This window comes from Eucalyptus grandis, chromosome 4 (genome assembly GCF_016545825.1).
Source record: "Eucalyptus grandis isolate ANBG69807.140 chromosome 4, ASM1654582v1, whole genome shotgun sequence".
Classification (NCBI taxonomy): domain Eukaryota; kingdom Viridiplantae; phylum Streptophyta; class Magnoliopsida; order Myrtales; family Myrtaceae; genus Eucalyptus; species Eucalyptus grandis.
The window spans coordinates 34,106,758-34,131,900 of record NC_052615.1 but is presented as its reverse complement, the minus strand read 5'-3'; the positions used below and the strand labels follow the sequence as shown (position 1 = coordinate 34,131,900).

The 25,143-nt window shown below is 39.0% G+C and overlaps 2 protein-coding genes across 2 annotated transcripts; one reads left to right on the top strand and one right to left on the bottom strand.

The window, feature by feature from the left end:
* Nucleotides 1–1,017: 1,017 nt before the first annotated feature.
* Nucleotides 1,018–4,260, bottom strand: LOC104418949 (probable CDP-diacylglycerol--inositol 3-phosphatidyltransferase 2). The gene is made up of 11 exons (XM_010030430.3): nucleotides 4,115–4,260; nucleotides 3,654–3,761; nucleotides 3,433–3,517; nucleotides 3,287–3,336; nucleotides 2,879–2,918; nucleotides 2,683–2,727; nucleotides 2,482–2,547; nucleotides 2,269–2,383; nucleotides 2,134–2,190; nucleotides 1,951–2,049; nucleotides 1,018–1,388 (listed from the first exon to the last, which is right to left on the bottom strand). Exons 2-11 carry the CDS (start codon nucleotides 3,718–3,720, stop codon nucleotides 1,329–1,331), a joined length of 684 nt encoding a protein of 227 aa, XP_010028732.1. The 5' UTR covers nucleotides 3,721–3,761; nucleotides 4,115–4,260; the 3' UTR covers nucleotides 1,018–1,328.
* Nucleotides 4,261–23,208: 18,948 nt separating this feature from the next.
* On the top strand, nucleotides 23,209–24,840 carry LOC120292814. The gene is made up of 3 exons (XM_039311245.1): nucleotides 23,209–23,305; nucleotides 23,517–23,557; nucleotides 23,874–24,840. Exon 3 carries the CDS (start codon nucleotides 23,959–23,961, stop codon nucleotides 24,697–24,699), a length of 741 nt encoding a protein of 246 aa, XP_039167179.1. The 5' UTR covers nucleotides 23,209–23,305; nucleotides 23,517–23,557; nucleotides 23,874–23,958; the 3' UTR covers nucleotides 24,700–24,840.
* The last annotated feature ends 303 nt before the right edge of the window (nucleotides 24,841–25,143 follow it).

Sequence of the window (25,143 nt, the reverse complement as noted above, 5' to 3'; positions counted from 1 at the left end):
CCACTCATTTTGTCTTTCTAAACTCAAAAGCTTCACATGAGACAATATCCTCCACCTAACCTGACGTCGCTCTCATACCATGGAAAATGTGATGTACTGATTTTCTACACGAACCCCACGGTTTGAGCCCAGCTGAAAATATGCATTGAGAGAACTAATTTTGCCATGGGCGGTTCATGTGGCGTCATCATATTTACGTCGATTAGTGTCATAAAACGGAAAGTTTCTACGTAATCATGAAAGTGTTAATTTGTGCCAGTTTCTTGTTAACCGTGTTGGGTCGGGCTAGTATTTCTGTTACCAACTTTGTGTCACGGTGGGGATTGTCAACCCCAGGTGTAGTCAACTCCTGCCGCAGTCTCTATTTGCATCCACTTCATTCAACAGCAGTTCCCAATTTTCGACCAGTGCTGTCGTCTTTCACAGAAACTAGCTTTGCATCTCACATCTCATCTGATAAGACTGAAGAATAGCATCCGCATAAGGTTTGAATCAGTGTCACCTAACTTTCCTATCGTGAGCTCCGGAAGCATATGATAACGTCTAGTGGGAGGCTAGGAGCATCTTACTCGAACTCAAATCTCCATAATAGACAACTTAGTCAAAAAGGCTCACCAAGAAATGAGGCAATGAACCAATGCACGAGGGTTCAAATTGACCGAAACAACCTAGAAGGGCCTTTTGCTATTTAGAAAGGGGATAAGATCACACAAACACAACCAATGCGAACTATAGAATCTGAGCTTCCTAAAGCAAAAACTACCAAAAGAGACAATGCAAAAGGTGCAATGAAAATGCGTCAAAAGTTTCAGGTCTTGATACTACCGTAAGTTCATAGAGTTTTCCAGATGACAGAAGCAAAGAAATGCAGAGTGGAAAGTTCAAAATTGCAATATGAACAAGGCAATTAGAAAGATGACTATACTTACAAGAATGGGGCCTTGTGGCATCTGTACCACTTCTATCTGGTTATAATCGTTTGTAATTGAAAGACAGAAATATAGAACATTCCAAAAGGAAGTTGAAAAAGCAGATGCTTCCAAAAAGAAAGGAATCTGTACCAAAACAAAGCTCAGTATTCACAACAATGGACATTGTCAGGTAGTTAATTATGCAATTGGAAGGCTATTGATTACACGAGAAAGGCATGTGTTATGCAGAACCGAGTAATCTGTTTCTGAAGCTTTTTGAAGCACACAAGTTTTTTGGCCAAGCAAAAGCATACAAGATAAACAATTGTTACAAATCTGATCTCTAATGGGCAAAATCGAGCACGGACCAGGCGTGAGCTTTAGAAAGCTGCTCCCATCATCATGCAGAGAAAAGAACTAAGAACCCTGCTTTTTGTTGATGTCATAAAGCACACAAACGTCTGCTGCTGTCTTCATCTACATCAGACAGAAAAAAGGACAAGAATTTCAAATGGCAACGATTAGTCAAAACTACAATTTAAAAAAAAAAGTTGGTATAATTTCTCTTATCAATGCTATCACAACTTAAATACAACCAGATTAGATGCACGAAAAGGAAAGGAAAGGAAAGAATATACTGCCATTATAATTGGATTATGAGTGCTAAAGAGAAACTTCACTTAGCGGCAGAGGCAGGTGATGAAAATTGACAGGTAATGTGCTATTGCATTGTGATGCCAGCAGTAGTCAAGGACCATGTATACATGCGAAGGTCCATAAAAGGAAAGGAAAGCCAAAAAAATTGGATAATGCTATGACTCCTGGAGCTATTCTATCTAGAATTAATCAGACTTTGAGAAGAAAACAGAAGTATTAACACTCAAGATAAAGTTCTGGCGCAACACAACAATACCAAGGAATCGAAAATAATGACTGGCATGGTCAATATACACAAATAAAGTTAACAAGAATAAAGTTACATTACTTTATCATTAAACAATTGCAGAAATCATAAATGAATTGGAGAATCCTATTCTACCTGTATAACATTGATAGTTTGTTTTATTGCCCATCCAAATAAGCTCAGAGCCAGCAAAAGCAAGAGAAATGGACTTTGTCTGGCTGAGGTCATAAGTACCTGATAAGAAAAAAAAAAAAAAAAGCTGGGAAATTAAAGAATGGCATCAAGAAAATTTAGTGCAACTGACAAGCAAGGACTTACATCAATCAAATCTTCAGTTTGCTTCTCCGCGCGAAGGAATAAAATGATGTAAAGCACCTACATGATTTTGCAGAAGCAAATCAGGAAATCCAGGTACTATTTATCCAAATCAAATTACAAACCCATCACAAGTACCTCACATGCCACACAGCAAAATGCCATAAACATTCGATTTCCATAGTAAGCTTTGAAAAGCCAGTTAGTGCTGTCTTTCACATCCTTGTGACTAACTTTTCCTGTCAAGAAAGTACTGCAGTCCGAAAATTGAGAAAACAGCAAAGCAGACAACCATTGCACAATACCATAAGACATGTCAAGGGAGCCCAAATTAAGAAGAAGAATAATTACCTGTACATTTGCAGCCAATGGCTAGAAATATCTAGCGCAAGCAATAACAGGAAACTCAAACCAGGCCTGCATAAACATCCCACCGGTAAACCCGTAAATTCCCCCAATTAGTCACTCGTAGCTTTTGTAGCAAAGAAAATCAGAACAAGGAAAGCCTGTTTTTCCTTTATTTCTCACAGCAGGATGTTTGGGTTCAATTACCTGTACACTTGGGAAAGAAGTACCAGCAGACAAGCAGTGCTTACCCTGGAGTGAAAAAGATGATCAAGCCAAACAACATAATAAAGTTAATTGAAGAAAAATAATCAGACCTTCCAGTTCTAAGGACAGGATAGGACAAAATTAGTGATTTAGTAGCTCAGAAGAAAATCGCATCATAAGAGGAAAGAGCATTAACCTATCTGTTATCATGTCCAAAACAGCTCCAAAAGTCGAGACTGTATTAACAAAGAAAATGAAATCAATGCTCTAATAAAGGTAGCGTTTTAAGAACTTCTGAATCATGTAAAACTTTAAAGGCAGGGTGAGATTATCATGATATAAGTGTTTCAGGAACATGCACACTTGGCCGCAAGCAATCCAGGAACTCCATTCCAAGGTTCACGTATGAAATAATTTCCTAACAGGGAAAAAAGAGGGAAGAGGAAGGAATCTTTCTGATGACAGATCCTAGTATTAGTAGCAGTTTTACCAGGTAATATGGCAATCACTTCATAACTTTGAAATTATATTGTGCAAACATTATATCTCAATTTGCAATAATGGAAAAATTAAATCAAAATCAGGAGACTCCAAGAGTGAGCACCTTGGTTGAATTTGCGAGCGCACCAACCATCCACGCCATCACATACAAAGCTGTGAAAAAACAGGCTTGTCAACTCACTCCAACCTTTCGAACTCCATTCACATCATCATAACATAAACCCGACATTTAAATTCAAGAAGGCCAACCTTAGAAAATAGAGAACAGAGAATAGCCTTTTGTTGGAGAAGCATATCGCAAACGCCACGCAGTTCATAAGCACTCTTACATAACCTGGCATTTGCACCAGCAGGAATCACTCAAATAAGCCTACTCTTCCAACCTCCCACAGACCACTTCAGACTTAGAATCTAAGCAACCAATCAAAATCGACCCAACACCAAAATCGACAAAACCCACGACCACCCACCGATTATATTCGGAATGTAAAGGTACACAGGCAATTTCCGAGGCCTCGCCGTCGACTTTCCCGCCATCGGAGCTTCTCCGCCGTAACCAATACGGCGTAAACCGGGTCCTGCACCAACATCACTCGTTTGTCACAGCGCCAATCAACACACCATCCTCAACGCACACTTCAGCAATCGAATCAATCGCGGAGCCCACGCGAGACAATGCCGAAAACAAAACAGGCGCCGGCGGCGATTGCGAGAACGCGGATAAACATCGCGCGTCGGCATAAATCCCCCCCATCACGACCGCCTCGGCTAGATGCGAGGGAGCCCACATGCAAATTCAAATTGCGCGGCCCAACGGGCGCAAATCGAAGCTCGTTTCGCGCTCGATAGGTCAAGTGAAAAAGATCGACTTTGGGGGGCAGTACCGCGTTCGGGAGAAGGCGTTGGAGAAGGAGGAGAAGGATCGAAGTACCTGAGACGGAGAGAAACTCGATTTCAGGAGTTCGATTTTGAGGAAGAACTTGCTGATGCCTGCCTCCCTCTCTCTCTCTCTCTCTCTCTACTGCGTGAGTATTTGTTTAGTTATTTACCCCTTTTTCTTTTGTAAAGCTATTCGTATTCCTTGCGTAAAACTTAGGAAGTCGGTTCGTAACCCGCGATTCCTCGTTATTTAGAAAGTATCCCCAAAATGAGAGATGAATTTTGCATTACGTCCCCCCCTCCGAAGAGGCGGTGCTTTTTTAGCATCAGGGAATACGTGCCAAAAAGCCATGTCCTTCGTTGGGAATATGGTATAAAAAGTCTAAAATTTATTATATTTTTGTCAATTCAATTATAATCATTTTATATATTGTCAATTTTGACTGAAATTTACCGACGTAGACACAAATCATTCTAGGTAAGAGTGAATAATTTTAAGTAATACTATAATAATTTTTCCAATTCAAGCGATGCCCAAGTGAGTTGGCCTCACTCGCCACATGTGAAAGTCAATCGAGCTAGGGCAAGGCCCAAGTGAGGCTGACCTTCACTGGGTCCTGTTCTCGCTTGTGGCAAGCGAGGCCAGCTCTCCTAGGCATCAACAAAAGGAAGAAGAAAAAAATAATTAAATTTATAAAAAAATAATTAAATTTATAAAAAAATAAAGTATTGTTGAGAATTGTCCGCATCAATTATCATACATAATACCATCGGTATCTGCATCGTAATTTTTAGCTAAAATTGGTCAACTTAACTCAATTAATAAAATATGAAAAGTTTTAAGACTAGATTGATAAATGTACAATAGATTTAATACTTTTTGAACAATTTTTCCTCCTTGGTAGATAATGCCTTCAAACCTTCAACCCTAAAATTGATTACATGTATTCGGTTTAAGTAGTCGTGACTCATCTAGATCATGCAGCGATTTATTACCGAAAAGAGATTGCGGTAATATAGAGATTGAGCATTTGAATTGAATGACTCATTTTTTTATCTAATTTGTTTACTCTAAAAATATTATCTTAAGTTTCGTATACGGGAGCAAAATAGATTTTAGGTAACTGCATATCTTTTTTATGACTACCAATGAATATATGCAAAAAATAAAAAAAGCGTATCTTAGATTTGAGGGATTGGGTGTTTACCCGAGTTATGTACATGATAGAAATTCACATTGTGAAGACATGGGAACAACTCCAACAAAACAAGGGATTTTAGTTAACGTTTGCTGCGAGGGAAAAAAGAAAATTTGCATTCTTGCCCACAGCCCACTAGTCCAAATCAAAATGATCGAGGATGCATACTAGCGTAGATAAACGAGATCAACATAGGCAGGAGGTGTCCTTGATTTTTTTGGGGTACGATGCAACCATGTCCTTACTTTAAGGACCACCACTATTCGAAGGTCTTATGCTAAGTTCATACATAGAATCATATACATATTGAGTATTGACTCACATGTATGTATGTATGGAGCAAAATTTGGTGGTTGACGTGGCAATCAGGAACCCTAGGTATTTGCCTGAAATTAGACATTGGGAACATCCTGAATGCGATTCTGGCACTGCCAATGCACTCCTGCCATCATGATGACGCTGAGTTGTGCTTGAAATCTGAATACGCTGTCGCGAGAGGCGAAGAGATGCATGTGGATGGACCCAAATATTGGAATTGGGCGTGGAAACTTCGGACCATTTCCCGAAGTCAAAATGTTTGTCTGGTAATAACTTCACGACGACATTGCTGCCAACCCTTTGCCGATAGAGGCCTCGATGTCCATGTGTTTTGTAAGCAATGCAACCAGGTTGAGAAAGACATTTTGCGTATCTTTGAGTCGGTGTGATGAGGATAGAAGGTTGCTTAAATCTTACCGACTTCTGGCTTGTCAAATCTGCAGAAACTTGCGGCTGTTTGCGCAGGGAGCGAACATGGAAACAAGGCGGAAACTGGACGAAGGGATTCTCTTGCGACATTGGAAAAGCTTCGGCGTTGTCGGCTTAGCTAATACCCATGCACCACAAGATGGAAATAGAGCAGCGTTAAGAGTGATCTATCAAGTGTCCGGGAATTGAAACAGACTCGTTTTTATTCTATTTCGACGTTTGATCGGTCTTGGCCAGGTACCACCGCTCGTCATCGAGAATATCTCGATGGAACGAAGGAGGAGGGAGGCCGGAATTGTCGTATGCATCTGCGGAATTCGAATCGAGCATGTGGGAACGTGGCCCAATTGCATGACTTGTTCTTTCTTTTTCCTTTGCTGCTGCAGCAGGTTTTACAGCTAATTGCATCTGACAGAGATCTCGATGGGCGATTCTATTCTATTAATCTGGACCATTTGCGGGTTCGTTCGGAAACAATATCGCATCAGATCGGGTCTCGCGGGCACTTTGCAAATGGGCCAACAGGGGCCCAAATTGGTTTAATGACATTTCTCGAAATCGAATTTGGGTCAAAATTAGCCTCAGTTGTGGGGCCAGCCAATATGTTAAAGGGTTTTTTTTTTGGTAAAGGCCAATATGTTAAAGGGTTCTTACTCTTGAAAAATCACAAACCTAAGTACATTTGTGACAACTTTACTCCCAAACTATTTTTTTTACCATGAAAAACTCCAAACCTGGTATACGTAATAAATTTACCCCGACAGACTATAAAAAATCATAAACTAGTACATTTATGATAAATTTACCCCAAACTAATTTATTTGACTGCAAAAAAACCCTAAAATGGTAAATTTGTGACAAACATACCCTTTGGTAAATTGAATTAATACCACAAAAAAAAATCACAAAAATTGTAAAATGTGACAAAATGAGCGTAAAATCTTAAATTGGTATATCGGTCAAATGTCACGTGTCATTTAACTTAATAATTTAATAATAAAATTTAACGAAAACTAATAGAGGATAAATTTGTCACAAGTGTTCCAGTTTGGGTTAAATTTGTCAAAGGTATACCAATTTATGGTTTTTGGTGGTAAAAAAAATAGTTTTGGATAAATTTGTCACAAAGTGTACCGGTTTGGGGTTTTTGGGGTATTAACCCTATGTTAAATAAAGCAAACAAAAGGAAACAAAAAGAAGTCGAGACAAGTAAAAAAAAAAAAGAAACTCGTGAGAAAGTGGAGAGAGCAAAGGGTGTCCATGTGCCCGAGGCGAGTAGAAAGAGAGAACAAAAATCGTCCGCCCACCCCGAAGGCTGGTCGAAGAACAGAGGAGAAGAAAACCAAACAGAGCTTAAATTTTGAGATTCCATTCAAAGGTCAAATATTGACCGAATTGGTTTAAATTTGAGTATTTTATTTGTGAGATCGAGGACCACAAGTTGATCATCGAAAGTTTCCTCATAATTCAACATGATCTCTGAATATTGTTTATTTAATTTAATATATCAACCCTTATAGGAATTTGTGTGTGTTTCAAATATGAGGTCATGCATCTCAAGCACTAGTGATGACTTATATTATCAGCCGGTCGGGGAGGGATAGGGAGAGTGAAGCTAGCATTGAGGACCTTGACCCTAGTAGTGGTGGGACTACTTGCAGGAAACTGATTCCGTTTTCTCCGGTTCTAAGTCTAGGTCCATTCAATGATATTAGAGCTATGGTTTCGTTTGTAATGATATCCGTTCCATGCGCTTAGTAGGTGAATTCAGTGCTGAGAAGATCTCTTCACATCATGACAGATCCAGAAATACTATAAGCACCTGTTTCTCTCGTTGCATCTCCATCTTCTCTAACCCCTTCAAATTTCCGTGTTTCAAATACCTCCAAGATAGACTATCTCTATGAAGACTCTCTTAGCGATGAAACCAAGATCTCTAAAACTGAACTTCCCTTGATGAACCCCTATTATGCTTTTACTAAACCCATCTCATCTTTTTCTCCCATCCGCTCCATTCGCCAACTCATTCACCAAACCCCAAAGGAAGTAAAATACTGCGTTCAATCCTCCAAGTTCGACCAACATCCTATTCCTGCCATTGAAAATAAGTATTATTTTGTTACTCTCCAGATTCCTCCAGAGTTTCCTAGGCAGTGGATTCAACAATGATATTCTCATGTCCATTATGGAACTGTTCGTCTTGCTCTTACCTTTCATGGTTGCAAAGGTTTGCTCGTTGTGGCAAGAATTGCGTTGTTGGATACTAGGTTCTTAGAATACCAGCATACTTGTAATGGTATTGTCCAAACCACTTTGAATGCTAGAACAGTCTTTGTGACTTTGTATCCAAATTTCAATATTGCTCTTTCAAATCCATAGTTACTTTCTTTTTTGAAGGTCCAAGTCCACTTCTTTGGAACACCTCGGAGCTCCCGACTCCGTTGCTGCAACACTGCACTACCAGATGGTTTATCGAGTGCAGAACCATGCTCTTGATTTAAATTTCCACAATAGAAATGAATATACTTTATTCATTTTCATGCAGAATAATCAAGCATCTTGTATTCATGTACCCAGATAGATCCCGAAGGAAAAGTTGGCCAAGCTCCTTCTAGAAACTTGGATCACCAACTATGAAAAGTTGCATAAAATAACAAGCATTTCCAATCATCAGACTCCGAGTTCATCCGAAAGAAAGATGGAACTGTTTCCATCAAATTTGGCAAGGAAAATGAATAAAGTCATTCTATTTTCCTAACCCTCTTTATGATTGAACCATGTATTCTTGAGTCAATTTCCAAGCCAGATTCAAAAGAACTTGTTTAGTATTTCAAAAGCAATGGACACCCTGTTTATTACTACAAGGACCAATATGATCACTATTTCTGGGATCCTTTTTGTCAATGTTCTTACTGCACAAACTCTCCTGACGAGGTAGACCCATATGCAAGACCTCAACAAAAGCACAAGAAGCCAAAAGATCCTATGTACCAAAGGTATTTGAACGGAGATCCCTCCGTTTATACTCTTGGTGAGTGTGATAAATTTCAATTTATGGTTTCCCATGCACCAACTCCATCACCATAATTCACTGCTTCCCCCTCCATTTCGCCAACACTGCCACCATCACCTCCTTCATCTCCCCCTCAAAAGAAACCAGCCCTTTCCCCGTTTTATAAGCAAATTCTAAAGTGGGCGAAGAAACATTCCTACCCATTTGAGGCTCCAGTAGAAACACCACCAAGTTCTTCCATTTTTTATGTTCCATGAGACAGACTTTCCCCTTCTTACCTGAGAAAGTTCCAAACTCTTGTTTCCTGCTCTAGAAGAATTTATCGATCCACAAGGCAGATATCAGCATGTCCCTAAGATACCTGCCCCCACTAATGTGGATGCACATAGAAGATAGAAAAGGACTCCTGATACTGAAGCCGTCCTAAATTGGCAATCGGAGACTCTTTTAACATATAACAATGCGTTCAAAGCAATTAATTCCAAGATTGTGAATGTGCAACAAGATCTTCGAAGGTATGATGAAACCACCAAGAAGATGCTTTTCGACTTCCAAAAGAGGCTTCATGCCTTGGAATCTGGACAACATTTAGGATATCATTATCTCAAAAGTCCTAAGGCAGAAATAGAAAAGCTAAAAAGGTAGATCCAGCTCCTTGAAGAAGGAAGGTTCAATCCTTTTAATCCAATTCCTACCACAGTGTGGACAAAGCATTTGCCTCCACCACCTCAGACATTTATCTTTGATGCACTCACGGATATTCCTATTAGACAAGATAAGACAAATGCAGTTGAGATGCGAAACTGCCTCAAAGAATTGGATTGAATAAGGAAAGAGAAGGGAAATGAGAAGAAGTCTAAAGAATCCTCGCTTGTTATAATCTTTCTTAAGAGATTTGGGCAATTAGGAACTACAACCTGATCTTGTTACTCAACAACCTGATCCTATCATTCCAACAGATCAGATTCTGTTTCCAGCAGAACCAGCTTTTCCAAACATTTTTGATACTGAATCAGATTTAGATTCCTCTCGTCCTCTTCATCCTTCTCAATCCCTACCATTGATTCATTTCCTATTGTACCAGTAACTTCTTCAATATTCATGGCCAATCCTCCAGACCAGGATATGGAATCAAACCCTTCTGAACCGAGAGGTTGTTTAGCCAAACAATCCCACTCAGCATGTGTTTAATACATCAAAACAGTTTTTTTACTATTTATGATATTCCCTATCATAAATGGCCAGAAAGACTTGAGAAACTTCATACTTGGTTAAATGCTCAAGCACTTACCAACCATGATAAGTATGATGTCCTTCTTAGTTTTGTCACAAGGTTTATAGGTAGCGTCAAACATTGGTGGCAATGCGTGTCGAGAACAAGACCAACTTTAATTCTTACTCTCACCGACTTTAGTCATGCCATTACTCTTCTATATCATTTCTTTGTGGGAAAACCTTATGACCTTCTAGAGCTCAAAAGGAGATAACTTTTTGAAAGAAGGTGCTGCTTTCTCCAGAAAAAATATCTTGATAAGCATTATCAAGAAATGCTTAAACTCTTTTATGGTATTGGAGTTGATCCAAACTTGAAACATGTTTTCCTGACTTCCATCGCTAAAGAATTGTCGCAACAGATTGAGAGAACTTTTCTCGGCAAATAAAAGAGGATTCAAGATATTCCGTTAGGAGAAATCCAACAGGAAATCCATTTGTGCCTTGAAGAATTGTGTATCAAACACCAAATAATCCAGACTTATGTCGACAATAACAAAGAACTTGATATGGCCTGCTCTTGCCAGAAGCTAAAAATCAAATGCTCCAAGCGAGATTGTGATGGTTCTTGTGGAAAATCTTCCAGAAAAAAGAAGCACTTAAAGAAGCTTTACATAAAGAAATTTAGGTATGGCTCTAAACACTTCGAAGAAAGAAGAAATGGCGATACCTAAGTAAAAGGAAAGACCGCTCAAGCCACAAGAAGTCAAATCGATGCTTCATCGCAATCATAAAGGGCAATTTGCCAAAGATTGTCCCCAGGCAAAAAAAATGTCAGAATCATCCGATACATCATATAGAGAATGAAACAGGTATTTTTCTTGAAAATGATGATATCGATCCTTTATTCACTTCTGATGAAGAATCATATGAACAAACTCTTTGTGTCATCTCTTGTTACCAAACTTTTAGTGAAACTATTTCGAACTCAAATTCGAAGATATTTTTCACATATCTCTCACTTCTTCGGAACAAAGTACTGACATATTTTCAAGTTAAATTCATTGTCCCCATTTCCCTGTGAAAATCTTCACTTCAAAGTTTGTCAAACCTATCACTATTTTTGCTCTCATAGACACTGGAGCAAGTTCTTCAATCTTGGACACCAAAGTTCTTTCTGAAGAATATTAGACTTCTTGTGTTCGATATTTCAATTTTGCCTTAGGAGATACTTTTTCTATGAATGTAAGAACTACCCCAGTAACCATCCAGTTTTCCAAGTATTCCATAACCACAAAAATCTTTGGTTCCAATCTTCCCAACAAATATTTGATCATTAGTTGGGATATCATAACTCAAATTTCTCAACTTCGCATCATTTCTAGAAAAGATTTTAAATATAATGACCAATTCTCTGAATTTGTCAATATCCAAAGACTCTTTTCTATCCAAATGAGCCCGTTAGATCCCATCATGCAAAAGTTGTTGGAATCATGTTCGGAATCTCATTCTGAATTTGCCCAAAAGTGTTCTCATCCTTTGTGGGAAAACCCAGAGTTCTTTGTTCGTATTTCTTTCAAAAAGAATAAATATATCAATTCAACCAAGGCAAGTCACATGAGAATGAAGCCAAAGCACATGGTTTTAGCTCAAAGGGAATGCTCGAAACTATCATAGCAAGGCCTTATTGAAATCTTCAATTCTCAATGGGCTTGTGAAGTCTTTGATGTCAATAAGCGTGATAAGCAAAACAGAGAAAATATGAGATTGATAATTAATTACCAACCTCTTAATCTTTTTCTCCAAGATGACAAATTCCCTCTACCCTCCAAAAACTCCCTCTTTACCAAATTATCCAAGGCCCACATCTACTCCAAATTCGATCTCAAAGCCGAATTTTGGCAACTGGGCATCCATCCTGAAGATAGACCCAAAGACAAGGTTCTGTATCCCGAACCAACATTTCCAATGGAAAGTTCTTCCTTTTGGTCTAAAAGTGGCACCATCCCTATTCCAAAAGGCTATGTGTCGAATTTTCTAATCAATCCTGTCAAGTGCAGCAGTATACATCGATGATATCCTACTCTACAATCCTGATGAGCAGTCACATTGCCAACTTCTTGAACAGTTCACAGAAATTGTGAAAAAGTATGGGATCATGCTTTCTCAAAGAAATATGAACATTGCCTAAACAAAAATTGAATTTCTTGGTATGCCTTTGTTCCTTCCAAGGCCGCATATTTTTCAAGAATTGTTGAAATTTCTGAGGAAAATTTCACAATTGATTCCATTATAGGCAATGTTGAAGAAAAATCCTCCACCTTGGGGAAAATCTCAGACTAAAGCAGTCGTTGAACTTAAGGAGATTATGCAGACTCTTCCTCCGTTACAAATCCCATCAACAAGGAAGAGAATTCTCCAGACTGACACTAGTGATGAATACTTGGCAGCCATTCTATTTGAAGAGATTGATGATAAGAGACATCTGTGTGCCTACAAAAGTGGAAAATTTTCCCAAGCTGAAGTGCATTATCATTCCACCTTCAAAGAAATATTGGCAGTGAAAAATGGGATAAGAAAGTTCGAATTCCATCTCATTGGCCATCACTTCCTGGTAGAATTTGATATGGCATCCTTTCCTCAAATGACCAAGTTCAAACGAAGCAAGTTCCAAATTTTCAACTGCTTCGATGGGCTGAATGGTTTTTAAAATACTCTTTTGAAACCAAACATATTGCCGGGAAAAAGAATATGCTTGCTGATTTCTTGTTAAGACCAAAAGCACCAGCGGAAATTAATATGTACATCATGAGGCATGCTTTTCATACTCTTCATCACAATGAAAAGTACAAAATTGAGAAAATAAAATATTGGCCAAGCTGGCGATATCCCCAGGAAATTGTGGAACAAATCCAGAATGATAGTCTCATCGAAAATCTGGATAATCTCATGTGGCAATGCCATACGGATCTGTTTAGACTCAATGGAGGTTCGATTCTTTATCATTTTAGATTAAATTCGGACTATTCATTCATACATCCTCTAATCTGGAAGGAAGATGATTTCCCTGACCAACTTTGGTGGTTATTATGGTACTTAACCAATAAGTATTCAATAGCTATTGAAATTCCAACCAGAAGATTCATTGCCAACATCACTAGAATATTTTGACTCGGTAGAGAAAACATTGAGAAGGAGAGTGACAAAAATCTTTTAGATTTCCTTAGTTGGTTTTATCCTCCTACTCATTGGAAATATCTCTTGCAAAAAGAACTGAGAACCACACAACCAAACCCTGAGGTTCATACTATTTTGTTTTTCCGACGACCATGAGCCTTTGTCACAGCAACATTACCAATGCTCCTCAAATTATAAATATCACATCCTATAAACCTCAACCACATAGTTCAGAAACTCGGATTCACAAATCTTATCCAGGACCTGTTGGTTGCTATGAGCACCCGAGAACTCTAAAGAATCTTGTGCCAGGAAAATAAAATCATTCCTAAAGATGTATGGAATTATAATGTACCCACTGTATGGGATCATTATAGCCTAGCACCAGAAGACAAAGAAGCACTCGAGGAATTCAAACAAGTTGCATCATCACAGGAGCATGAAATGGCAAACACAGATGACATTGCACAGCCCTCTCAAAAACCCTATGCTAAATGGGGAGGTCCTCTTTCCCAAGAACCTTATGATCAATGATCTTTGTCCTTATCTCAAAATATGGACACATCTTACTATGCTAAGGCCTCAGCTAAACATTCCTACTGACAATACAAGCTCCTTCCAAAATCAAGAGGAAGCATCCTCGTCAAACTAGATTCTCTCCCCAGATTCACTTATAGGACTTGAGCAAAAATATGAAAAACATCTTCTGGCAATGCATAGTTTGGACGGCTCAAACTATGACTACAATGCTCGCAACGGATGAGACTACTGACCGTACAAGTCACTGTAGCAAGTACTATTCACTTTTACTATAACAATAAGCTAGGGAAATTACTATTCAATGTCACTGTTCATATCGTGCAAATAATTTCCTACCGGAAGTTTTTGGGGCCTCTATTTGTTTTAGGACCGGTGAGCATGGTCCTTGTTTGTGTGTGACTTCTATTGCCTATAAAAGGTAAGGATGATGTAATGTGTTTGGAAAGAGTCCTTTGAAGTAAAGTGAGTGTTTTGTAAAAAGCTCCCAATATCTTTCTAAACTTCTCTCTTCTCCGGCCTGATAGGATCCTTTGAGAAATGCAGTTTGAATATTTAGAAATGTTACCATACTGGCATTTCTGAGTGTCTCTAGGCTCTGAACTAAAGGTCAGAGTGGTTTCCTGCTAAAAGGCTGTCCGGGATGGTGATAACCGACATCGAGTAAATTTTCAAGAACTAATGATTCCATTAACCTCAACGAAAAACCAATATGTTTCCCTTGACGTCTCAACTCTTCTTGGATTTTTGGAGGATTCCCTTTGATTCTCTCACCATGGACTCGCCTACCCAAAAAAAAAAAGGCCAATGACTAGTATTTTACTTATTTCCAAGTTCAATCTTTGATTAGTCTTGCGTGTTTCGAGGGGTCAAGATGAACATTCCCAGGGACAATCTATTTGTGGCTATTTCAGTTCAGCATCCCAAGCTTGATAACTACTTCACAGCCACCTTGCAAGCCAAAAGAGGTTCCTCATCAACTGTGTCAAATCATAGAACATTCTTCTAGTTGATGCCCTATAAGGTGGCATTATGGATATATTGGCATGTGAGTGAAATTGTCTTTACAGTCTGCCTATATGTTTTTTTATCAACTTAGATGGTCAAACCCTTTATTTTCCTCTTGTTTGGGTATTTCTTTTTTAACTTCACTTTCTTGAAGTCATGCTAGAATTGAATTAGGCCTTTATTTTCTAGTTGTCAGCTTTGGTTTGGGTAAACCTATGGAAGATCAAATTCTTCCAGGTGAAATTATTAAGAGGAGAGATGCCTAACATTTAGGTACGATTAATTTTTGTTGGGGAAGACCATTATCTCATATAGATGTAGTACCTAACAAAGTGGTCAGGGGTCAAATTCGTGAGAAAGGTGGAGTTTGTGAAAGTCGGGAATACTTCCGAATGTGCTTTCAGAACTCCGATTGAGTTTCATAAGGATTTAATCACATGCAACACCTCCAAGTGAACATCTTATCTACATTATAAAGACAAAAATCTCATTGTTTGCTTCTATCTTGTAGTCTCATAAGCTTGCTTCTTTGACTTTGTTTTGACCAACTTACCATTGTGCCAAAACTGAAAGAATTTGTCCCTAGATAAGTCATTTTACTAGTCTGAGTTCTATTGTGTTGCGTTTTAATTCATGATCATGGTTTTAACTCCCATATGCAATAGTTCCACTCACATCTGGTTTAGTCTATGAGGAGACAACTCTGGCATACAGTGCCTTTTGTGAGTGTGATGCAATGATTGCTTGTAGCTGAAGGCCTGTCAATGACTAAACACTCATGGTTCATTTGTTGTTGGTGGCCTGAGTTGGGTAATAATTCTCTCCACAAGATTAGTGGGAGCACGGGCACAATTGCCACTGTTTAAGATTGTTATTTATAATCTTGAATGTGTACATATTATTTTGAGGATACAATTGACTCTGGGTCTTGTCACCGCTTTGAGATGCTTAGTTTGCCGAGATGGTCAATGAAGGTCAACCTAACTAATGTCAATGAACTGTTGAATTGCGAAGTGACCTGAATTTCAGGGATGTAATCTTTAGCTAGTTTTCTCTCTTGCTTTTAGTCAACACTAGTAAGTTGATCACTAATATCTTTGAATTTGGAGCTATTCGACACCATTTATCTATTTCACTGTCTCTCTCCTTTTTCAGGCTTTTAAGCTCTGGTGGAAAAATGTGTCATTCATCAAGCACCCACGCAATTCAAACCCCACATATAGAGAGGAAGCAGCAAAACGCGATCAAGCACTTCGATGTTGCAAATAATTTCCTCTAGATGGAATGAAAGATTCACCGCCTATCGAAACTGCTTTGGATTTTTCATCTGGCAAAAGTAGGGTTGATCGATGTTTTGTTTGGAGGGACGCAAAGTGGCCCTGGTCTTGAGTAGAAGCTGCCCACTATATTGATCACCTTTTATTCTTTGTAAGAGCCGTTACTCTTATTCTCTTTTCAGATCTCTTTCCGTAAACCATGGAAATTGCGACGCTCTGTCTTTTCAAATATTGTAAGCGTTGCAGCTATGCACCATCTGATCCGAGAGAGGTTTCTTCGAACAAGCGGCTAGCTACATCTCGACGAGAGGAAACAGGCTCCATTAATTAATGAACTCTTATGAATACTTGAAATTAAAACAGTAAGGAGAGTAGCTAAGTCGATCATGAGAATGGTCAGAACACACATTAAATATGAGCCGCAGGTTCCAACAGTTGAGTTCCAAAATCAAGAGAACTGAGGACAATCGGTTCAAAACAATGATCTATCTTTCTGAAGTGTCAAAACAAAGAAAGAAAGATATTTTAGCTTGATCAGCTAGGGAGAATACTAGTAGAAAAGAAGAAAAAGGTCAGAGAGTAGCATCTTCAAAGATTGAAGCAAAATCAAGGAACTTCAAGCTTGCCTTCAACCTACAATAGAAGATTCAACAGCTTTTGCTCTAAAGACTTCCTTAATCCTACATCTATAATGCAGTTTCATGAAAGCAAGATTCTATGAAGAGATCTGGCTGAATAATTTTCAACATAAACCATTTGGGTTAGACGCCTCTTGGATGTTGATCTTAAACCACCGTTGGTTCAGTTCATGTCCGACTTCAATCTCAAAAACTGCTGCTTTAGTTGATCATTTTTCTTTCGTCTGGGTTTTTCAAATGCACTCACGTTCCGGGGTGGTTATTTTCATACTTAAAGATTCGGAGTAGAACTTCTTTCCGCGCTACTACTCTTATGGAGCATACTTTCCTTTTTTTAAAGAAACCGTACGCGTACTTGACGTGATATGATAACCCGATGATAGCGATTGCGTGATATCCATGTTGTCGACCACTTCGACAGCAAAGAATAGGTCCACCAGGAGAAGGTCAAAGGAGCCAGGATCAGCGAATAGACGATTGACGAAGATACCAAACGACAGAAAAACAAAAGGGAATTCATTCAATCATGACCATAACCACCTACTTAAGATCACGACTTAATTATTTCCTATCGAGGCTCTCACTGACGACCGTCAGCTAAGCGACAGCCAAAAATCTTCTCGCTGATCTTCGAAGTACCAACTCTTGCCAAACTTCAACATATTAGATCACACACAAGCTGACCCGACAGGGAACTTCGCATGATCAGGATTTTCGAGTAGGTTAAACATCCGGCTATCAGGTAAGTAGGTCCAAGTTTCCATTGGACTCCTCAAAGGCCACCCCCCCTATATTCAACATCACTACTTAGTACTTTCTCACATTCATGATCCCCAGATATAAACCACAAAGTGAACCGTGACCTGCCATTTCCTCCAGAACCAAAAGTGCTTAACAATGAAGAAACAATTCTTCCTTGACAATTGAAGGAGATCATCAAACACTTGTAAAGACGTTAAATTTGTCTGACACAGAACAATGCTAATTAGCATACCAAGAACTATAATGACAAGACGCTATCCATTCTACACTTCAACACACAATTGATCGAGTTCAATAAATCTCACTGTAAGCAAAAAGTGATCTCATAATCTAGTCTATATTGATCCTAACCACCTTCTTAATTCTTTCATTAGAAGGTGCAGATCTAATTCACTTGATGAGAAACATGTGCAACTAAGTAGTTCATGACAGATTTCTTAGAAAGATCGCTTCCAGTTCTCCTGACCACGAATACCAACAGTATCTCACCTGATTCTTCATCGAGGGCGCTATATGTTACAAAGAAAATAAGTAACAGTACATCACTAGATCAACATTGCAAGAAAAATAAGACATTAAAAGAAATTTGACTAAAACATCATATGTTTAAACTTTGTTCCAGTCATGAATATATTTCACAGTAAAGATGGATTGGTTCTTTCACCTTTTTCAACTACGTTAATTCCCAAAAACAAAAAATGAAGATGTCGTATAACCTTTGAAGCCAATTGTTATTCTCAGTATCCCACTCTTCTTCCATTTTTCTGCAAGTAAATTCAAATTCATCCTATGACTTGTATTTATGCATAAGTTTTGAGAAATATTTATCCTTAAATCTTGGCTTGTAGTAAAAATATGGAATATTTTGATTGGCATTTTTCCCAATGTGCCAAGTGCATAAGCGGTGTTGAGTGTTCAGAAACACTATTCGAATAGCTTTTGCCATGACTTGGTCATGATCAATGAAAATAATTTTTGGAGCCTTATTTCCCATAGACTTCATAAACACCTTAAATAATCACATAAATGAATTTGTAGTCTCATTTAATAAAAATGCACAACCAAACAAAGTGTTCTTCTAATGATGATTAACTCAAACAAAAGGTGCACATATCAAGTTATATCTATTAGTACGATATATAGTATCAAAAACCATCAAATCACCAAAACAATCATAATCAAATTTGGATAAATTATCTCTCCAAAACAGATTGGTCAATCTACCATTTCGATCTACCTGTTATGCACAGAAAAACATTGGATTTTGTATTTGCATGCAATGGAAACGATTTAGAAGATTTTGACAATCTCCCCCATCTATATAATTTAATATTTCACTTTGCAAATTTTTTTGACAATCACGTAAGATAAAACCCAAGTTTTGGCTTCTTCCGGCTTTGTTTGCCAAAAACTTATATGCCATCATCCCCCCAATGCTAGCTTTTGCCATATCAATTAAAAGGCCCTTGCAAGTGTCAAAAATCATTCTTCCACATCTTATCAAGTGCTTTTGATGTTCCAATATAAATTCATGAGTATGCTTGGGAACATAGTCTATGACTTCATAAGCATCATTCTTAATTTTAAATCTAATAAATGCAGGGCAACCACATCTAACTTCAAGTCTTTCATATTTTCTTTCTTGATCGGATGAGTTGATAGAATATCCCTCACAATTACACACAAAAGTGCGTCAAGTTATTTCTCCTTTATCCTTCTTTCTAATCTTAGACTTCCTCACTCCAAATCCTTTACCTATAGCATAGGCCACATATTTATGATATGCTTCAAGTTCACTTGCAAAAACCATTCCTACCGTAAATTCAAAATCTTTTTCAAAATCACGAATAACATGGGCTAGATCAGTAGTTTCATGCTGCAAACAAAGAACAAAAAATGATTAACGCAATATTTTTAAGAGTAAAATAACATTTCATACATTTTTTAAAAAAGAAAATATCTTTTACATAGTATGACTTAAAGATTACCTCTGATTCAGCCATCGAATAACCTTATACATGCGAATTAATTGACTAATCGTGAGCAAACCTTTGTCTGTTGGAGTTCTTGCCGAATTGAAGAGAGATTGAATTTTGAAATTCAGTGTTGTTCTACACAAACCAAACCTCCAAAAAATCACAACACCGGACACTCAAAGGCAAAACTACCAACTCAATAGCCAAACTCATGCAATTACCCACCAATAATTTCAAAAAAAAAAAAAAAAAGAACTCCACAAAAATAGTAGAAATAGCAAAAAAAAGAAGCAGAAAAAGTTAATAAAATTATGGAGCTTTTTGAGATCTTCATGATCCATCATAACATGGTAAACAAAGTTTTGAGAAGGTCATTCCAAATAAAAATATTATAACAAAAGAAAAACAAAGAATTTAATTATAGACCTATAAATACATGTCAATCCAACGAAATTCTAGTAACTTAAAATTTGGACAGATTAGAAAACCTCCCCTATTAAGCGCAACCGAAAATTTCATATCTAAAAAAAAATTCTTGCAGTCCACCCGTTTAATCTAGGAGGAAATGATTATGTGGTGTAAATGTAATCACAAAGAATAGAATGATTTTTACTTCGCTATAGACATTTCCAATTTTCTAAGATTAAACGAGAGTTTCACAACACATTCTAAGTAATCAATCAGTGCTAAAGAGGCACACAACAAGCTCAGTTTGGACTTCCTTGATACCTAACAATCCACAAGATGCTAAATGATACAACATGAAACCAATAGCATCATTCAAGAAAAAAGAATAGCAGATGAAGCAAACTAGTTTGGGAGTCATTATAACACAAGAAAATAAAGAAAAATGAAAGCACCTAACCTGAATGTGAGTTGCAATGAGCTTAAAATGGAATTGTTCAACCTCCACAATATTCCAAAAATTAATTACAAGTCCATCTTAATCTGCATTGCAAACTAAACAACATTAAAAACCATAGACATTCAAAATATGAAACTTTAATGAAACAATACTATAAAAGCATCCAAATCAAGGGAACAAGATAAAATATAAGAAACAAACATTAATGTTCAAACATTATGTTCTCTTACCTAATAAATAGTCAAGTTGTACAACAACATCAAGATCTGTCAAAGTTGAAAATCGTTCACAACGGTGGCCGTAATGTCATTGCTACTCATTTTGAATTCTTCAACACCTCATAGCAGCATGGAAACACATCATGTGATCATTTTTCATTTTTGTCCAAGAAATGGGCGACAATAAGAAGTATGGAGAATATGATCCGTTTCTTTCATTTTCATTGATCACTTCTTTTGACTGTATTTTAGTTTGCTGAGAAACACCATAGGCATTCTTAGAAAAGCCCAATCTTTCTCTATTCAACAGTAAATGGTTGTTTATAATAAGAATGTCAAGATGCAATTGCAAGCCTAAGCTTTTTTTCTTTTTTCAATTCTTGTTGATATCAGACTCCTTTTTCATCTGTTTTTCTGTTTGCACCACCCAAAATGTGAAAGTGTCATGACACATGAATGATGTATAGGGTTTTGCCATAGCTATCTAACATGTATTGGATCCATGCATACCTCTTGAGGTGCAGACATGATCAAGTTAAAAATGCATTACAGTACCTGATAAAAAATGTTCCATTTTTTTTTTATAAAAAATAAACCACAGGCACAATTGTGTAAACTTGCCTACCTACCTTGTAGCTCAGAGGCCATCGGTGGGCTTTCGAGTGTCTGCACTTGCTGAAGAAGGCGAGGCAAAGACGATCAAAGCTAGGGACCTAGCCAAGACTCATAGGGCTCCTAGGAGCAAGTAGCAACGGCAGAGGCGGCCGAGCTCAGACACACCTGGTAAGCTTTTGGGTGTCCGCGATTACCAAGGAGGCAGAGGCGGAGAAGGTTAGAGCTTGGAATGCAGCCACGACCAGCGAGGCTCTTCGAAGCGAGTAGCTCCTAGTGGTGACAATGGAGGCGCTCGAGCTTGGAGGCAAGCGGTGGGCTTTTGGATGTCCGCATTCACCAAAGAGGCTAAGGCGGAGATGGTCAAAGTTCGAAACCTAACCGCGACTGGGGTTCTTGGGAGCGAGTGGCTCTTGACGGCAATGGCAAAGGTGGCCAAGCTTAGAGGCGACCAGCTGGATTTTGAGTGTACGCGATTGTCGAAGAGGTCGAGGCGGAAACGGTCAAAGCTCGGGACCCAACCACAACTTGCGAGGCTCTTTGGAGTGAGTGGCTCCTAGCAACGATGGTGGAGGCGGCCGAGTTTGGAGGTGTCCGCACTCGCCAAAGAGGCTGAGGCGAAAATGGCCAAAGTTCGAGACCCAGTCACAATTGGCGGGGTTCTTGGGAGCGAGTGGCTCCTAACGGCAACAACCGGCGAGCGTTTGGTTGAGAGAGATTTTTGAAAAACAAAGAGAGAGCATAATGAGCAAAGTTCAGCAGACTGTTGATTACCCAAGCTTCAAGCTCGTCAGAGTCCGCGGCCCAAGCCGGCTATGACGAACTTGAAGCTCGGAGAACTCGACAGTCTAAACCAATTGTGATTTATTCAGATACGATAAGGTGTAGATTAAGCCAATCCAGACCCATTGTGATTTATCGATATACGGTAAGGTTTAGACTAAGCCAATCCAGACCAATCAATTGTCAAATGTTGACCTTTGGCACTAATAATTGTCTTCGAGACATATTGTTGACACCCTAAGGCCCAGCCCCCGTTTTTTCTTCCTCTCACGCTGGCCCGCTGATTATCTTGTTGGGTGTTTCATCGATGGATTTCGTTAATCAAATTCTTTAGTTTTATAAATTACTGATTTTTGATCTGGTAGATCTGCCAGATTGACGTTATTTAATTAAGCAGCGGCGCTCCTAATCTGCAAGATGTAGCCAAAAGGGAGCGAATACGGAAGGCGGACACGCAGCGATTAATCACTTCAAACTTCCCCAAAGGAAGTAAGCAGATCGCACGACCACGTTGAATAAAACGCACGCGCTCCTCTCTCTCTCCTCTCTCTCTTGCCCGACGCCGGTGAGCTCGAGGCTCGCTTAGGTGGCCGGTCGCCGGCTGTCGTCAGTAGCCGGCCAAAAAAGAAGAAGAAGGAAAGAAAAAGAAAATTATATTTTAAAAATAAAATAAAATAATTTAAAATTTAATTTTTTTAAAAATAATAATTAAATTTCGATTTTTTAAATAATTATTTTAAAATTTATAAAAATTATCCATTAAATTTATATTGTATAAAACTATTTTAGCAATACAATTTTAAAAAAATAATATATATAAAAGCTTGGAAGTATTTTAATAATATAATCTTTAAAAAAACATAAGAATAAGTTTTTCTAAATTTGTTAAATATGAAAATATTTTATTAATATGAATTGGGTCGGGTTGGATATGGATTGGATATGGATTGGGTCGGGTTTGAGTCGAAAAATTTACATTAAACATAAATATATCGTAAATAGGTTAATGAGTCAATTTAAGTCGGCCCATTAATGACCCGACCTAAACCCGATCCGATCCACCCGTAAACCGCTCTACTTCACCCTCTCTTCCTTTCTGCCTCTTATAAACCCTAAACCCTAGCTGTCTCTGGTTTTCCCCTCTCGCTCGCCTTCGTTCCGCTGCTCGCGTCCCTCCGAAACCTCGCGCCGCCGCCGCCGCCCGGAGGACCTGATCGTGGTGAGTGGGTTTTCTCCTCCGTCGCTCGCGTTCTGTTGTCCTCGAGATTTCGCTGTTTGGGCCCGATTGTCGCCGGCGGATCGCCGCTCGCGAGCTCTCGGAGGCGGGGGAAACGGTCGATGCCGTCTCGGTCTGAAGCTTCGATGCTGTTTTTTTTTTTTTTTCGTTCTCTTTTTCCTGATGCTTGCTTTGTTTGATTTTTTTTTGGTAGGCTTTGCCGAATCAACAGACCGTCGATTAAGCTCGGTACTGGTGAGTTCCTTGTATTTCTAGTTTCGATTTGATGGAACGACTCGATTGCCGCCCGTGTTTCTTTCTCTTGGATTTTTTGAGTGCTTTCATGTGATCTGTATGGGGATGTGATCAAATAGACAATTGTGCAACCGTACCATATATGGATCGACCCCCTTTATTCCTCATGAACCATGAAGTAAGTTTTGCACAAGGCACCGTGCCTCGCCCAGGCGACCCTTGCCCGGCCGCGCCTGGGCGAGGGCTCCCCTCGCCTGTGGCAGGTGGCCGGCCGTCACCTGTGCTGGAAGCATAATTCTCTCCCTTCCTTCAACAGGCAGCCAGTAGAAAGAGAGATCAACCTGGTAAGATCCCTGATCAGCCTGGTTTTTCCGCATTGCTAGAAGCCAAATCTCTCTACCATGAGATACTATAATTTCACCCACTCCAGCCACCAACACACCCTGAAGTTAAATTACACCGAGGACCTGTTCAAATGCGACGGGTGCAAGGTGGATGACGTCGGGCTATGCTACAGCTGCGACGAGTGCAACTTCGACCTTCACTTCGACTGTGCCATCACATCCAAGACGATATCTCACCCCTTCTTCCCCAAGTTCTCCTTCCAGTTCATGTTGAGTCCCCCGCCGGGGCTAGACCGCCGCTGCGATGCATGCAACACGTCTGTGACTGGCTTTGTCTACCACTGCCAGGCCGAGGGGTTGGACCTCCACCCATGCTGTGCAAAGCTGTCAAAGGAGTTGGATAACGGCAAGGAGAAGCTCTACTTGCATAAGAAGATGAGTGCGTCTTGCGATAAGTGTGAGACGAAAGAAAATAGCTGGAGCTATAGGTCATGCTGCAAGGGATACAATTTGCATGTTGCTTGTGTGAGGGAGATGCTGGTGGAGAGTTGGCGTGATGAATATGTTGCGCTCAGGAAAGGCGGCGGTGGCGACGACAATGGTACTAGGAGAGGGCTTCCAATTGGAATCCCCTCCTTAGAGAAGAAGGTCCAAACACCACATAATAGGAGCAAGAGCAAGAAGAAGAAGTGGTGCAAGATGGCCCGTTTGGCTCTTCAATTCGTGATATCTGTGGCGATGGGTGACCCGGCAACCTTTATTGCTAGTGTTTTTGTCTCGCTTATGTCTGGAGCATGATCGGTGATGACCGGTGATGTGTTGATTGGGGGTGGACGATGAATTTGCTTTTTAAGGATACAGAGTCTATTCCTATTTCTAAATATTCCTTTCAAGGCAAAGCTAAGTATCATTATGGAGGAAGACTAATAGTTTCGATTAGCACTTCTCATTTTTGGGTCAAAGTACTAGCTTATATTAATTAATTAATTTTCTATTTTAAATAATCAGGTTAATATATATTTTAATATTTGTTAAACCATTGATCTTATTGAATTGGGTTTTGACATTTATTAATAACGGGCTTAGTTGAGAAACGAAATATAGGCAATTGTGTTCACATAATGGTGGAAAGTGCTAAGTTGTTATTGATTAGGGTTTGCTAGGTCCGTCTCTAGCCTATAAAAAGGTAGGTTATACCTATCAATTGTTTTAATCTTATTGAAAGTTATTATACTGAAATAG

Coding starts and splice junctions, on each gene's coding strand:
- LOC104418949 (XM_010030430.3), bottom strand. CDS start 3,720: ATGGCGGGAAAGTCGACGGCGAGGCCTCGGAAATTGCCTGTGTACCTT. Junction 2,919..3,286: donor CGCTCGCAAATTCAACCAAG/GTGCTCACTCTT, acceptor TTGTTAATACAG/TCTCGACTTTTGGAGCTGTT. Junction 1,389..1,950: donor AAACTATCAATGTTATACAG/GTAGAATAGGAT, acceptor TGTCTGATGTAG/ATGAAGACAGCAGCAGACGT.
- LOC120292814 (XM_039311245.1), top strand. CDS start 23,959: ATGAGATACTATAATTTCACCCACTCCAGCCACCAACACACCCTGAAG.